This window comes from Dendrobates tinctorius, unplaced genomic scaffold, assembly GCF_039654945.1.
Source record: "Dendrobates tinctorius isolate UK_male_01 unplaced genomic scaffold, ASM3965494v1 ptg000028l, whole genome shotgun sequence".
NCBI classification, from domain to species: domain Eukaryota; kingdom Metazoa; phylum Chordata; class Amphibia; order Anura; family Dendrobatidae; genus Dendrobates; species Dendrobates tinctorius.
In genome coordinates, this window is record NW_027361696.1 from 80,846,015 (window position 1) to 80,859,848 (window position 13,834).

The 13,834-nt window shown below is 42.9% G+C and overlaps 1 protein-coding gene across 2 annotated transcripts in view; it reads right to left on the reverse strand.

The window, feature by feature from the left end:
* The window catches only part of TNNT1 (troponin T1, slow skeletal type), a 55,807-nt gene that overhangs the window by 6,270 nt on the left and 35,703 nt on the right, over positions 1 to 13,834 (reverse strand). For both annotated transcript variants that reach the window (XM_073569896.1, XM_073569897.1), the window contains exons 5-7: positions 5,601 to 5,678; positions 1,666 to 1,779; positions 1,438 to 1,547 (exon numbers count right to left, since the gene is read on the reverse strand). In XM_073569896.1, coding sequence (XP_073425997.1) covers positions 1,438 to 1,547; positions 1,666 to 1,779; positions 5,601 to 5,678 — 302 coding nt within the window. The remainder of the gene's footprint in view (positions 1 to 1,437; positions 1,548 to 1,665; positions 1,780 to 5,600; positions 5,679 to 13,834) is intronic.

The following is a 13,834-nucleotide window of genomic DNA, read 5'->3' on the forward strand; positions in this document are numbered from 1 at the left end:
CCAGAGCTATATATGTGTGTGTCACTGACATCTTTATATCTATGTATTCTACAGTATGTGTATATATCTATTCTATCTATTCTATGCTAACCTGTCAGTGTGATTTTACTGTATGCCACATATGAATTGCCAGCTTTTTAAAGGATCTAGAGGTATGGTTTTACTGGAAGCATTTTTTTTTCCTCTGAGGGGCACTCAACTTTATCAGTATGCACAAAGAGATACAAGTTAGCCCAAAAAATGCACCAAACCTCAACAAAAGCACAAACAAAAACTCACCCATACATGCGTTTTTGTCGCAGCTTCTTTCCTGCCAAGAAATCAGGTTTTGTTACAGAAAAAAAGCGAAGCAAAAACACCCAGTGTGAACTTACCCTAAGGGTATGTTTCCACGTGGCGTATTTGCTGTGGATTGGACGGTGCGTACAGCCGTAGCGTCCAATCCGCAGCATCCAGATGTTACAGCATAGTGGAGGGGATTTTATTAAATCCCATATCCACTATGCGTACAAAGACGCAGGTGCCAGACCTGCGTATATGCACATGTAGCGCATCTTTATAGACCGCAGCATGTCTATTTATCTTGCAGAGACCCTCAGTCTCCCAAGATAAATAGCACTGTTCTATGTATAGGATGCGGTGATTCCGCATGTGTTCAATGAACACATGTGGAATCACCGCGTGTACAAAAGCCGGCAGCGCTTTGGACATGGCGGGTGTCCGCTGCGTCCAAAGTGCTCGGAACACGCCTCGTGGAAACATACCCTTACAGAGACTCTGCAGCAGAAAAATAGTAGTAAATCTCTCATGGAGAGTATTTGGAAAGGCGGTTTTCTAGTTGACACCAAGGGCTGCTCAGTGCCACTGAGCTCAGTTATTGTCTGCAGCGCTGTTGACGTGACATCAGCACTGCAAACATTAATAGACAGTGGGAGCAGCAGCGGAGATTCAGCATTGGACCCGTAAATGATACATAGATTTTTGCAACCAACTTATTACACCAACTCCATTAGTGCAAACTTTTTACAATATCCTATAGGGTCAATTATGATTTTAGAACCGATATATCACTATATACATCCGTGACTGTGTGGCACAAACTGATATGACACAGATTTATACTTAATTTTGCCTTGATCCTATCTGCAACTGTACCTTAGCTGGTTTTCATTCATATTCTCTATTCCTATCTGTGACTGTACCGTAGCTGGTTTTCATTCATATTCTCGATTCCTATCTGCAACTGTACCGTAGCTAGTTTTCAGTCATGTTCTCGATTCCTATCTGCGACTGTACCTTAGCTGGTTTTCATTCATATTCTCTATTCCTATCTGTGACTGTACCTTAGCTGGTTTTCATTCATATTCTCGATTCCTATCTGCGACTGTACCTTAGCTGGTTTTAATTCATGTTCTCGATTCCTATCTGCAACTGTACCTTAGTTGGTTTTCATTCATGTTCTCAATGCACAAAGGTTTGTGCCGCTCCGCTAGAATCTTTCTCTTCATTTCACGACCAGTCTGTCTCTTCCCTCTTTTCTGCTCCGCCTAAGAAAGAAAAATTAGGTGGCTTACTGACAAAAATCTACACGTGATCCATATGTGAAAGATCTTTCAGGGGGGCACACTATATTAAAAAATATACATGGCCACAATGATGACTTACCTTCATGAGATAACCCCCAAACTGGGCTCCCATGTTGGAGAGAACTTTTTTCTTCTTGGCATCATCTTCAGCACGTTTTTTAGCCTCCTCCTCTTCTTTTCTCATTTTTTCTTCCTATGTAGAACCACATTTCCATTGTGAATATTTGCAAAAACTTTATTACACAATTTAAAAAAAATGATCTCATTAAACCGAGTCTTTGTGCAACTGAAATAAAAAAGGGACCTGATCAAAATGAAAAGTATGAATCCTATCCTACCATAATGCAACCCAGGAAAAGTGGTAAATTTACTTTCTAGACCAGCTCTGGATATATACAGACCAGTGAGTAACAGAGGAAGAATTAATTCCCTGGCGATCCCACCCTAAGGGCTCATGCCCTGATTTCCTTGCTACTCAGTCATAGTGGAGAACATACTTTGTTCTTCAATTCAAGGAGTTTTCCAGTTTTTGAAAACCCCTGCCCGTCCACTGCAGTTTGTTTAAAAACTTTAAATGATTTTATACTCACCCTCTCCTGGTCCAGCCATAAGACTGCGCAGCTTTTTCCCATGTCTGTTACTGTCTGCAGCGCCAATGTCACTCAGATAGCGCTGCAGCCAATACCTGAGCTCAGTGGCTCTGCTTGAGTTGACGGCATGAGCCACTCAAAGCCACTAAGCTCACTTATTGAATGAGTGACCACATCGCCGCAGGCAAAAACAGACACCAGGAGCCGCGACAGAGACTCAGTGTTGGACTTGGGGAGGTGGAGTTAAGCAGAGTTTGCTTTAAAAACTTCAGTCAGACATGGTTCACCAAAAATGGAACACTCTTTAAGATTTGTCCACAAGATTAAAGGGAATCTGTCACCCTATTTTTCGAGTATCAGCTGCCGGCACCAACATCTGGGGCTTACAGTTGTGGCCAAAAGTATTGACACCCCTGCAATTCTGTCAGATAATACTCAGTTTCTTCCTGAAAATGATTGCAAACACAAATTCTTTGGTATTATTATCTTCATTTAATTTGTCTTAAATGAAAAAACACAAAAAGAATTGTCCTAAAGCCAAATTGGTTATAATTCCACACCAAACATAAAAAAGAGGGTGGACAAAAGTATTGACACTGTTCGAAAAATGATGTAATGCTTCTCTAATTTGTGTAATTAACAGCACCTGTAACTTACCTGTGGCACCTAAGGCACCTAACAGGTGTTGGCAATAACTAAATCACACTTGCAGCCAGTTTACATGGAATAAAGTTTACTCAACCTCTGTCCTGTGTCCTTGTGTGTACCACATTGAGCATGGAGAAAAGAAAGAAGACCAAAGAACTGTCTGAGGACTTGAGAAACCAAATTGTGAGGAAGCATGAGCAATCTCAAGGCTACAAGTCCATCTCCAAAGACCTGAATGTTCCTGTGTCAACCGTGCGCAGTGTCATCAAGAAGTTTAAAGCCCATGGCACTGTGGCTAACCTCCCTAGATGTGGACAGAAAAGAAAAATTGACAAGAGATTTCAACGCAAGATTGTGCGGATGTTGGATAAAGAACCTCGACTAACATCCAAACAAGTTCAAGCTGCCCTGCAGTCTGAGGGTACAACAGTGTCAACCCGTACTATCCGTCGGTGTCTGAATGAAAAGGGACTGTATGGTAGGAGACCCAGGAAGACCCCACTTCTTACCCCGAGACATAAAAAAGCCAGGCTGGAGTTTGCCAAAACTTACCTGAAAAAGCCTAAAACGTTTTGGAAGAATGTTCTCTGGTCAGATGAGACAAAAGTAGAGCTTTTTGGGCAAAGGCATCAACATAGAGTTTACAGGAGAAAAAAGAGGCATTCAAAGAAAAAAACACGGTCCCTACAGTCAAACATGGCGGAGGTTCCCTGATGTTTTGGGGTTGCTTTTCTGCCTCTGGCACTGGACTGCTTGACCGTGTGCATGGCATTATGAAGTCTGAAGACTACCAACAAATTTTGCAGCATAATGTAGGGCCCAGTGTGAGAAAGCTGGGTCTCCCTCAGAGGTCATGGGTCTTCCAGCAGGACAATGACCCAAAACACACTTCAAAAAGTACTAGAAAATGGTTTGAGAGAAAGCACTGGAGACTTCTAAGGTGGCCAGCAATGAGTCCAGACCTGAATCCCATAGAACACCTATGGAGAGATCTAAAAATGGCAGTTTGGAGAAGGCACCCTTCTAATATCAGGGACCTGGAGCAGTTTGCCAAAGAAGAATGGTCTAAAATTCCAGCAGAGCATTGTAAGAAACTCATTGATGGCTACCGGAAGTGGTTGGTCACAGTTATTTTGGCTAAAGGTTGTGCAACCAAGTATTAGGCTGAGGGTGCCAATACTTTTGTCTGGCCCATTTTTGGAGTTTTGTGTGAAATGATCAATGTTTTGCTTTTTGCTTCATTCTCTTTTGTGTTTTTTCATTTAAGACAAATTAAATGAAGATAATAATACCAAAGAATTTGTGTTTGCAATCATTTTCAGGAAGAAACTGAGTATTATCTGACAAAATTGCAGGGTGTCAATACTTTTGGCCACAACTGTATATACAGCATTCTGTAATGCTGTAGATAAGCCCCCAATGTAACCTGAATATAAGAAAAAAGACTTATATTATACTCACCCTGGTGTTCCCTCCGGTCTGATGGGTGTCGCTGTCCCGTCCAGCGCCTCCCATCTTCTAACGGTGACGTCTTCTTCTTTGCTGCCTGTCGTGGCTCCTGTGAAGGTGCACTGCTCCGCCCTGTTGAGGGCAGAGCAGAGTCCTGCAGTGCGCAGGCACCGGGAGAGGTCCGGCGCCTGCACACAGCAATATTCTGCTCTGCCCTCAACAGGAGCCACGTCAGGCAGCAAAGAAGAAGACGTCACTGTTAGAAGAAGGGAGACAAAGGACCGCAACACCCATCGGACCACGAACGGACCGTCCCCGGTGAGTATAATATAACTCCTTTTTCTTATATTTCAGGCTTATCTACAGCATTACAGATGCCGGCAGCTGATACTCGCAAAATGGGGTGACAGATTCCCCTTAAACCTCTGCAATAGTGAGTGACACTATAGGAAATGGAGAAATATGGCTCATGTCCAAATGTTACCTTTTCACAGTCAGATTGCCTTAGGCTTTGGAAAGATCGTGCTTTTAACTACTTTGCTGTAGCTAAAACGGGGACAGAACCCATGAGAAAAAAGAACAGGTCACGGACCTCGAATCCCAGAAGTAAAACTGCCTGATCCTGATCACTACTGGTGAGCACTACTCATCATGAAAAGGATGATGGCATTCAAGCTGCACACGCGATACATAATACTTCTGCTTGTTTTAATGTAGTGAAATATTGAAAGATTGATTGGCCAAAGTCACAACATTCTACGTTGACCAATCACCTCCTCGATCTATTTGGTTGCTGTCAGCATTGCCTCAACTTTTATAATAACACCAGTTATAGATAAAGAGAAACCACTATTTTCATTTTTCTTTCAGAAATCAGTAGTACAGATGAAAATAAAAAACATTGTAATTTATCTTATCAGAGAAATCCGCTTCTTTCTCCTTCTGGACTGATTATTCAATCTCACAATTCTCAATTCACGGATAAAATCTGTCTTTGGCGAAGACAGATCTTCACAATACTTAGATAACAGATGACAGTTGGTGTTCATAAAGTTCTACGGCAAAATGTAACTGCATCTAGCTCCTCCCCTTCACTTCTTCATAGACCTTTATAAGCACTAACTGCCATCTCCTATCTCAATAATGGGAACATCTATCTACTGAAGAGAGATTTTTGCCACTGAATTGAGAAAGATCAGTCCAGGAGGAGAAAGAAGCAGATTTTTCTGATAAGATATGTTACAAAGTTGCTTATTTTCATGTGCATTATTGATTTATGAGATAAAACTTAGAACAACGGTTACCAGTTAAACTGTAGTTTACTTACCGCCATTCTGGCTTGTCTCTCCCGCTCCTTTTCAGTTCTGAAACGCTGTTGCTCTGCCCGTTCAGATCTGCGGTGTTCCTGAAGAAACACAATAATAAAATAAGTGCACCTGGCTATCTCTGCATATAAATCAGTCTGCTGGTGAGGCTGACCAGACTGGATGTGTCTTGAAGTAGAAGAGAGAAACAAGCCAGAATCTCTTTGAGAAGAGTATGCATAGGCCGTGTACACCAAATCGTAAGTATCAATGGTTTCTATGGACAATAGTGGCTTTGTTTGACCAAACTGGGACTAGCTCAGTGGTGTCTGAAGTGGTCAGGGTCTATACCGTTTAGTTTGTGCCTGGACAAGGCTAGGGATTTATGTTTAAGATTTTGTTGGTTTTGGTGCTGTGCAACCAGTGGAAAGCAATAAAAACTGCACATGTTTGGAGCAAAACTGCATTGCCTGTGTGAATGCTACGTAAGACCTAATGGCTACCAGAGAGAGTGAATGTCTACATCAAATACTGAACGTGTGAACGTGGCCTAATGCTGAGTTTGTATCTTGCCCCAAATAAAAGAAGTAAAGGTCATACTTGTACATCTTCAATAGTAGTCGGCCTAAAGCTCATTGGCTGACAACTATTCCTCCTGCCCCTTTTCTCCAAACAAATGCACGCTCAGCTGAACATGCATAGCCTATAGGCAGATGGGAATAGCTCACAAGCAAATCTCTCGCAATGATTTATTTCCTATGAGAATAAAGATCAGATGTAGAATTTTATCGGTTTGAAGCAGTACAAAATATATTAAAGCTTATTTGAAATGTGAAGAAACATAAGGCATGGCACTGCTTGGAATGGCACAAGGGCAGTCTGTGTTTGTGCCAAATCTATAGTAGGGTCTATGTGACAGTTATAATACCAGTGGCTTCATATGTGCTACAGGGGCTTTGGCCCCACCCGCGAATCAGGGCCCAAGTGCCACCGACAACGCATCAGCACCTCTTCTAGTTAGGCTTCTCATGAACTCTTTAATGACCAGGAAATTTTATGGTTTTTGCACTTTCATTTTTTTTTCCCTCTCCTTCTTCTAAGAGCCATAACTTTTTGCATTTTTGCCGGATGAATTGTAGGTTTGATTGGCACCATTCATTTTGCAATGAAATGTACTGAAAAATAGGAAAAAATTAAATAAAAGTATAATGAAATGGTGAAAAAATTGCAGTTCCACCATTATTTTTTAGTGTTTTGTTTTTTTATGGTGTTTATTGGGAAGTAAAAATTACCTGGAAACATGATGTGCCAGATCAGTGCGATTACGGTGATACCGAACTTGTGTTGATTATTTTTTCTACTTAAGTAAAGAAAAAAAAATGTAAAAAAAAAATAGTTTCCACTTGTTTGGCCATAATCCGAGACCAGTAACGTTTTGAGTTTTGTCGATAGGGCTGTGTAAGGGCTTATTTTTTTTTTGTGGTGAGCTGACATATTGATACCAATTTAGGGTACATATAATGTTTTATTGCTTTCTTTTTCTTTTTCTCTTTGTGGTGTTTACCATATGGATTGATTAATTTGCTAGTTTGATAGATTGGTTATACGGACAAGGTAAGACAAATTATTATTTATTTTTTTCCTTCTGTATGTTTTAAACAGGGAAAAGGATGAGATTTGAATTTTTCTATTAATAATTTTATCATTTTTAAACCTTTTTTTTTTTTTACTTTATTTGCTTAGTGCCCTTATATTGTACTACTGCAGCATTGTAGTATAGGGTGGGCCATTTATATGGATACACCTAAACAAAATGGGAATGGTTGGTGATATCAACTTCCTGTTGGTGGCACATTAGTATATGGGAGGGGGAAACTTTTCAAGATGGGTGGTGACCATGACAGCAATTTTGAAGTTAGCCATTTTGGATCCAACTTTATTTTTTCCAATGGGAAGAGGGTCATGTGACACATCAAGCTTATTGAGAATTTCACAAGAAAAACAATGGTGTGCTTGGTTTTAACGTAACTTTATTATTTCATGAGTTATTTACAAGTTTCTCTTTGTTTACAGCCAAAGACATGTCGCAGAGGTTGAGGAGTGGATAGAAATTGTGCTGATGTCTGGTGAACGCAGTACCTGGGTCATTGCACCAGATTTCAATGCAAGACATCCTACGCAAGAAAACCATCATTCCCATTTTATTTAGGTGTATCCATATACAGTTAGGTCCATATATATTTGGACAGAGACAACATTTTTCTAATTTTGGTTCTAGACATTACCACAATGAATTTTAAACAAAACAATTCAGATGCAGTTGAAGTTCAGACTTTCAGCTTTCATTTGAGGGTATCCACATTAAAATTGGATGAAGGGTTAAGGAGTTTCAGCTCCTTAACATGTGCCACCCTGTTTTTAAAGGGACCAAAAGTAATTGGACAGATTAAATAATTGTAAATAAAATGTTCATTTCTAGTACTTGGTTGAAAATCCTTTGTTGGCAATGACTGCCTGAAGTCTTGAACTCATGGACTCCACTTGGTAGTGACAGGGACAGTCACACTAGTTTGCTAGGCACCTCGCCACTGCGGGGCCTGTGGACTTAACAGATAACACTAATTCTATATATCCTTTCCTACTGCCTTATATCTATTTGACTCCCCTGATGAATCCCCACCATTGGGGAAGAAACGCGTAGGGAGCTTCTGTCTATTTTTCCCCTTATCAGTGGGGGTGTCCACTACAGGATCCACTTGGGGCCTGTCCTTGTTAGGACAGGAGTAACACTGGGGCAAGACAGGGAGTGTAGCGGAATACTTTACATTAACACTGGTTTTCCCATGTCTCAGCTCCCCATGAGTGGATCGTCTCTCCAGCAGGATACGCCCTGATGCTGGAATGCTATATCTAATACCAATGGTGAGACCAAACCTGTCATGATCCAGGTTGGATATGACAGAGAAAATGCACAAGTAACCTTTTTTTTCCTGTGTGCTGTGTGCTAAAGTTTGGTTTTTGCCCCCGGTGGTCATTAGGATTATTGCACTTGGTGTCGTTTGTTCTAAGTTCCTCCTGGTGGCCATTAGGGTCATTGCACTTTGGTTACTTTAGTTTTGTGCACGTAATTATAAAACAGGTGTGATTGCTCTATAAAAGAGTGTCAGGTGTGGTAATCATTGTTGGTCTTTTCCAACCATGCTGGGTGAAGGAAGGAGCTGAGGAGAGTCCAGGACAGCTCAGTCAGAGTCCTGGAGTGGCAGCTATGCTGTCAGCGAGGAGTTCGTGTAAAGCATGGTGGAGTGGCAGCTATGGTGTCAGCGAGGAGTTCATGTAAAGCATGGTGGAGTGACAGCTATGGTGTCAGTGAAGAATTCTTGCAAAGCTTGGTGGAGTGGCAGCTATGGTGTAGAGCTGCAATCAGTTGCTGGACTCTTTTGCTGGAAACTGCACTCAGGTGCTGGACTCCATTGCTGGAAAGCTGCACTCAGGTGCTGGACTCCGTTGCTGGAGAGCTGCACTCATGATTCTGGACTCTTTTGCTGGAAAGCTGGAATCATATGCTGGACTCTGTTTCTGGACAGCTGCACGCAGGTGGTGGACTCTGTTTGCTCCCAGGCTGCACTATATTGTTGGATTCGGTCGGAAGAAAAGATGCACGCAGGTGGTGGGCTCTGTTGCTGGGAGTGTAATCAACAGAGCAAAGCTAAGTGGTGTTTCCCTGTTTTGTCTCTTTTCCTTATGTGTGTTTTAGTGCAGTGGTGGGATTAGTTTCGAACCATCCACTTCACTAGCAAGGGTTTAGGTGCAGGGCGAGTCAGGGTTTTTAGGTTCCTGATCGCCGCCTGGCGTGGGACCGGCCTAGGGAACATTAGGAGTGTAGAGACACTGACTCAGGGGAGTACAGGAGGTTTCCACATCCCCGTTCCCTATCGCAGGGCCACCATTGTTATTGTTACCCAGGTTTTCCCTTTTATTGTTTAAATTCGCCTTACTGGAGGCGGGGTTTCCAGACATACGTGTATTTCCGAAATTCGCCTGTTGGAGGCGGCGTATCCAGCTGCACGTTTTATTATTTAAATTCACCCAACTGGAGGCGGTGTATCCAGGGTCACACGTGTCATCTAATCCGACCTGCTGGAGGCGCTATGTCCAGCCATGCGTGACCATGACAAAACCATTTTTTATTGAGCACTGGTTCACATGAGCACTTTTTTGTAATGTTTTTGTGTATTATGTCCTTTTAATGGTTCATTAAAGGTTATGTTTTAATTGACTTTATGTGGGATACTCTCTATAGAGGCTGTGTGCAACATTTGACCCCTGAGGGTTTTTTTTGGAATAGTGTCAAAAAGCTCACACTATAGCTAGTGCACAACTTATGGACATCACCAGACGCTGTGTTTCCTCCTTTTTGATGCTCTGCCAGACCTTCACTGCGGTGGTTTTCAGTTGCTGTTTGTTTGTGGGCCTTTCTGTCTGAAGTTTAGTCTTTAACAAGTGAAATGCATGCTCAATTGGGTTGAGATCATGTGAATGACTTGGCCATTCAAGAATATTCCACTTCTTTGCTTTAATAAACTCCTGGGTTGCTTTGGCTTTATGTTTTGGGTCATTGTCCATCTGTAGTATGAAACGACGACCAATCAGTTTTGGGTTAGAAGAGGAACCCTGCCTATAGGTTCTCAGCGCAAGGCCGGGGCCCGGTCCCCGAGGTTGTATGGACACTTATGGTTCTGCAGCAGACACCGGTGGAGTAGTTGGCTGTAAATGCACTACTCCCATCTAAGACTTGGGGCACAATGGCAATTGGATAGAGAGCCGGGACTCAGGAGAAGGGAGTCCCCGAAGCAGGCTACAGCTGTCTGCCGTACGAGTAGAGTTCTTGGGAACATCTGTCAGGATGAACTCCAGCGTACCATGGTACTGGAGATCTTCACACTTAAAGGCGCTATAGAGGAGACGTTCAGGAAAGGCACATAAGTTGGCGGAGTGTGGAGGGGAGCTTTCCATCTTGCCTGGAGGTTGGCTGGGTCCCTGACCCGGAGGACACGGCACAGAAGCGGGCACTACTAACAATGAGTAAAGCTTTGGAACTACATGCCCTGGTGTCCTCCATTCCTTCCCGCGTCCGTCTGCCTGACACTGCTACATCCCCTGCGCCGGACACTACAACACCTAAGTGTCCCCACATCTACACTGCTCTGGGACAACAGCCCTGCCTGTGGAGGGCTATACCATCATTGCTGCACCACACCATCTGTCCCGGAGGATCTGTTTGCAGCGTCGGCTTAACACCTCCCTTGCCGAACACCACAGGTGGCGTCACAAACTATTCCATTCCATTAACTACATCCCCCTATTACTTGGGCGCCCAGGGCCATGGACCGGATCACCGCTGCTGTGACACATTCCCCTGACACCGGCCCGGTACCGAGTACCCCACAGCCCTGGGAGGGCGATCCAGATGTACCAAACTGTTGATTTTGCCACTCCTTATTTTGTAGCAATTTCTCGGATGGGTTTTTTCTGTTTTTGCAGCTTAAGGATGGCTTGTTTCACCTGCATGGAGAGCTCCTTTGACCGCTTGTTTCCTTCACAGCAAAACCTTCCAAACGCAAACACCACACCTCAAATCAACTCCAGGCCTTTTATCTGCTTAATTGAGAATGACATAACGAAGGGATTGCCCACACCTGTCCATGAAATAGCCTTGGAGTCAATTGTCCAATTACTTTTGGTCCCTTTAAAAACACGGTGGCACATGTTAAGGAGCTGAAACTCCTAAACCCTTCATCCAATTTTAATGTGGATACCTACCCTCAAATGAAAGCTGAAAGTCTGAACTTCAACTGCATCTGAATTGTTTTGTTTAAAATTCATTGTGGTAATGTCTAGAACCAAAATTAGAAAAATGTTGTCTCTGTCCAAATATACAGTTGTGACCAAAAGTATTGACACCCCTGCAATTCTGTCAGATAATACTCAGTTTCTTCCTGAAAATGATTTCAAACACAAATTCTTTGGTATTATTATCTTCATTTAATTTGTCTTAAATGAAAAAACACAAAAGAGAATGAAGCAAAAAGCAAAACATTGATCATTTCACACAAAACTCCAAAAACGGGCCAGACAAAGGTATTGGCACCCTGAGCCTAATACTTGGTTGCACAACCTTTAGCCAAAATAACTGCGACCAACCGCTTCCGGTAACCATCAATGAGTTTCTTACAATGCTCTGCAGGAATTTTAGACCATTCTTCTTTGGCAAACTGCTCCTGGTCCCTGATATTTGAAGGGTGCCTCTCCAAACTGCCATTTTTAGATCTCTCCACAGGTGTTCTATGGGATTCAGGTCTGGACTCATTGCTGGCCACCTTAGAAGTCTCCAGCGCTTTCTCTCAAACCATTTTCTAGTGCTTTTTGAAGTGTGTTTTGGGTCATTGTCCTGCTGGAAGACCCATGACCTCTGAGGGAGACCCAGCTTTCTCACACTGGGCCCTACATTATGCTGCAAAATTTGTTGGTAGTCTTCAGACTTCATAATGCCATGCACACGGTCAAGCAGTCCAGTGCCAGAGGCAGCAAAGCAACCCCAAAACTTCAGGCAACCTCCGCCATGTTTGATTGTAGGGACAGTGTTCTTTTCTTTGAATGCCTCTTTTTTTCTCCTGTAAACTCTATGTTGATGCCTTTGCCCAAAAAGCTTTAATTTTGTCTCATCTGACCAGAGAACATTCTTCCAAAACGTTTTAGGCTTTTTCAGGTAAGTTTTGGCAAACTCCAGCCTGGCTTTTTTATGTCTCAGGGTAAGAAGTGTGGTCTTCCTGGGTCTCCTACCATACAGTCCCTTTTCATTCAGACGCCGACGGATAGTACGGGTTGACACTGTTGTACCCTCAGACTGCAGGGCAGCTTGAACTTGTTTGGATGTTAGTCGAGGTTCTTTATCCAACATCCGCACAATCTTGCGTTGAAATCTCTTGTCAATTTTTCTTTTCCGTCCACATCTAGGGAGGTTAGCCACAGTGCCATGGGCTTTAAACTTCTTGATGACACTGCGCACGGTTGACACAGGAACATTCTGGTCTTTGGAGATGGACTTGTGGCCTTGAGATTGCTCATGCTTCCTCACAATTTGGTTTCTCAAGTCCTCAGACAGTTCTTTGGTCTTCTTTCTTTTCTCCATGCTCAATGTGGTACACACAAGGACACAGGACAGAGGTTGAGTCAACTTTAATCCATGTCAACTGGCTGCAAGTGTGATTTAGTTATTGCCAACACCTGTTAGGTGCCACAGGTAAGTTACAGGTGCTGTTAATTACACAAATTAGAGAAGCATCACATGATTTTTCGAACAGTGCCAATACTTTTGTCCACCCTCTTTTTATGTTTGGTGTGGAATTATATCCAATTTGGCTTTAGGACAATTCTTTTTGTGTTTTTTCATTTAAGACAAATTAAATGAAGATAATAATACCAAAGAATTTGTGTTTGCAATCATTTTCAGGAAGAAACTGAGTATTGTCTGACAGAATTGCAGGGGTGTAAATACTTTTGGCATCAACTGTATATGGACCTAACTGTAATTGGCCCATCCCAAAAAGTTTGCCTCATCGCTGAACATAATGTTCTGTGTAAACTGAGGGTCTTGTTCCAATTATTGTTTTGCCCATTCCGCAAATTCAGCGCGCCGATCAGGGTCACCAACCATTCCCATTTTATTCAGGTGTATCCATATAAATGGCCCACCCTGTATATTGGAAAAATCATGGTCTCCTATGGAGCTTAGCCTGTGTTTGGGCTTCACAGAAGATGGCAGATACCTCCAACCCATCGGTTCTCTCTTATGTGGGGCCAATGAGCCGGTGCATGCATGGCCTGGCAAGCACTCTATTTAATAGCCACTGCATGCAAATAGTTAACAGCTCAGCTCTGACCACTAGTGATGAGCCAACGTGCTTGGATAAGGTGTTATCTAAGCATGCTCATGTGGTAACCGAGTGACTTTGGTGTGCTCGAATTCGAGCATGCTTGCATGCTAACTGAGTGACTTTGGCGTGCTAGAATACAAGCAGGCTTGTGTGCTAACCGAGTGGCTTTGGTGTGCTAGAATCCGAGCATGCTTGCATGCTAACTGAGTGGCTTTGGTGTGCTAGAATCCGAGCATGCTCGTGTGCTAACTGAGTGACTTTGGCGTGCTAGAATTCAAACATGCTCGTGTGCTAACCGAGTGACTTAGGCGTGTTCGATTTCC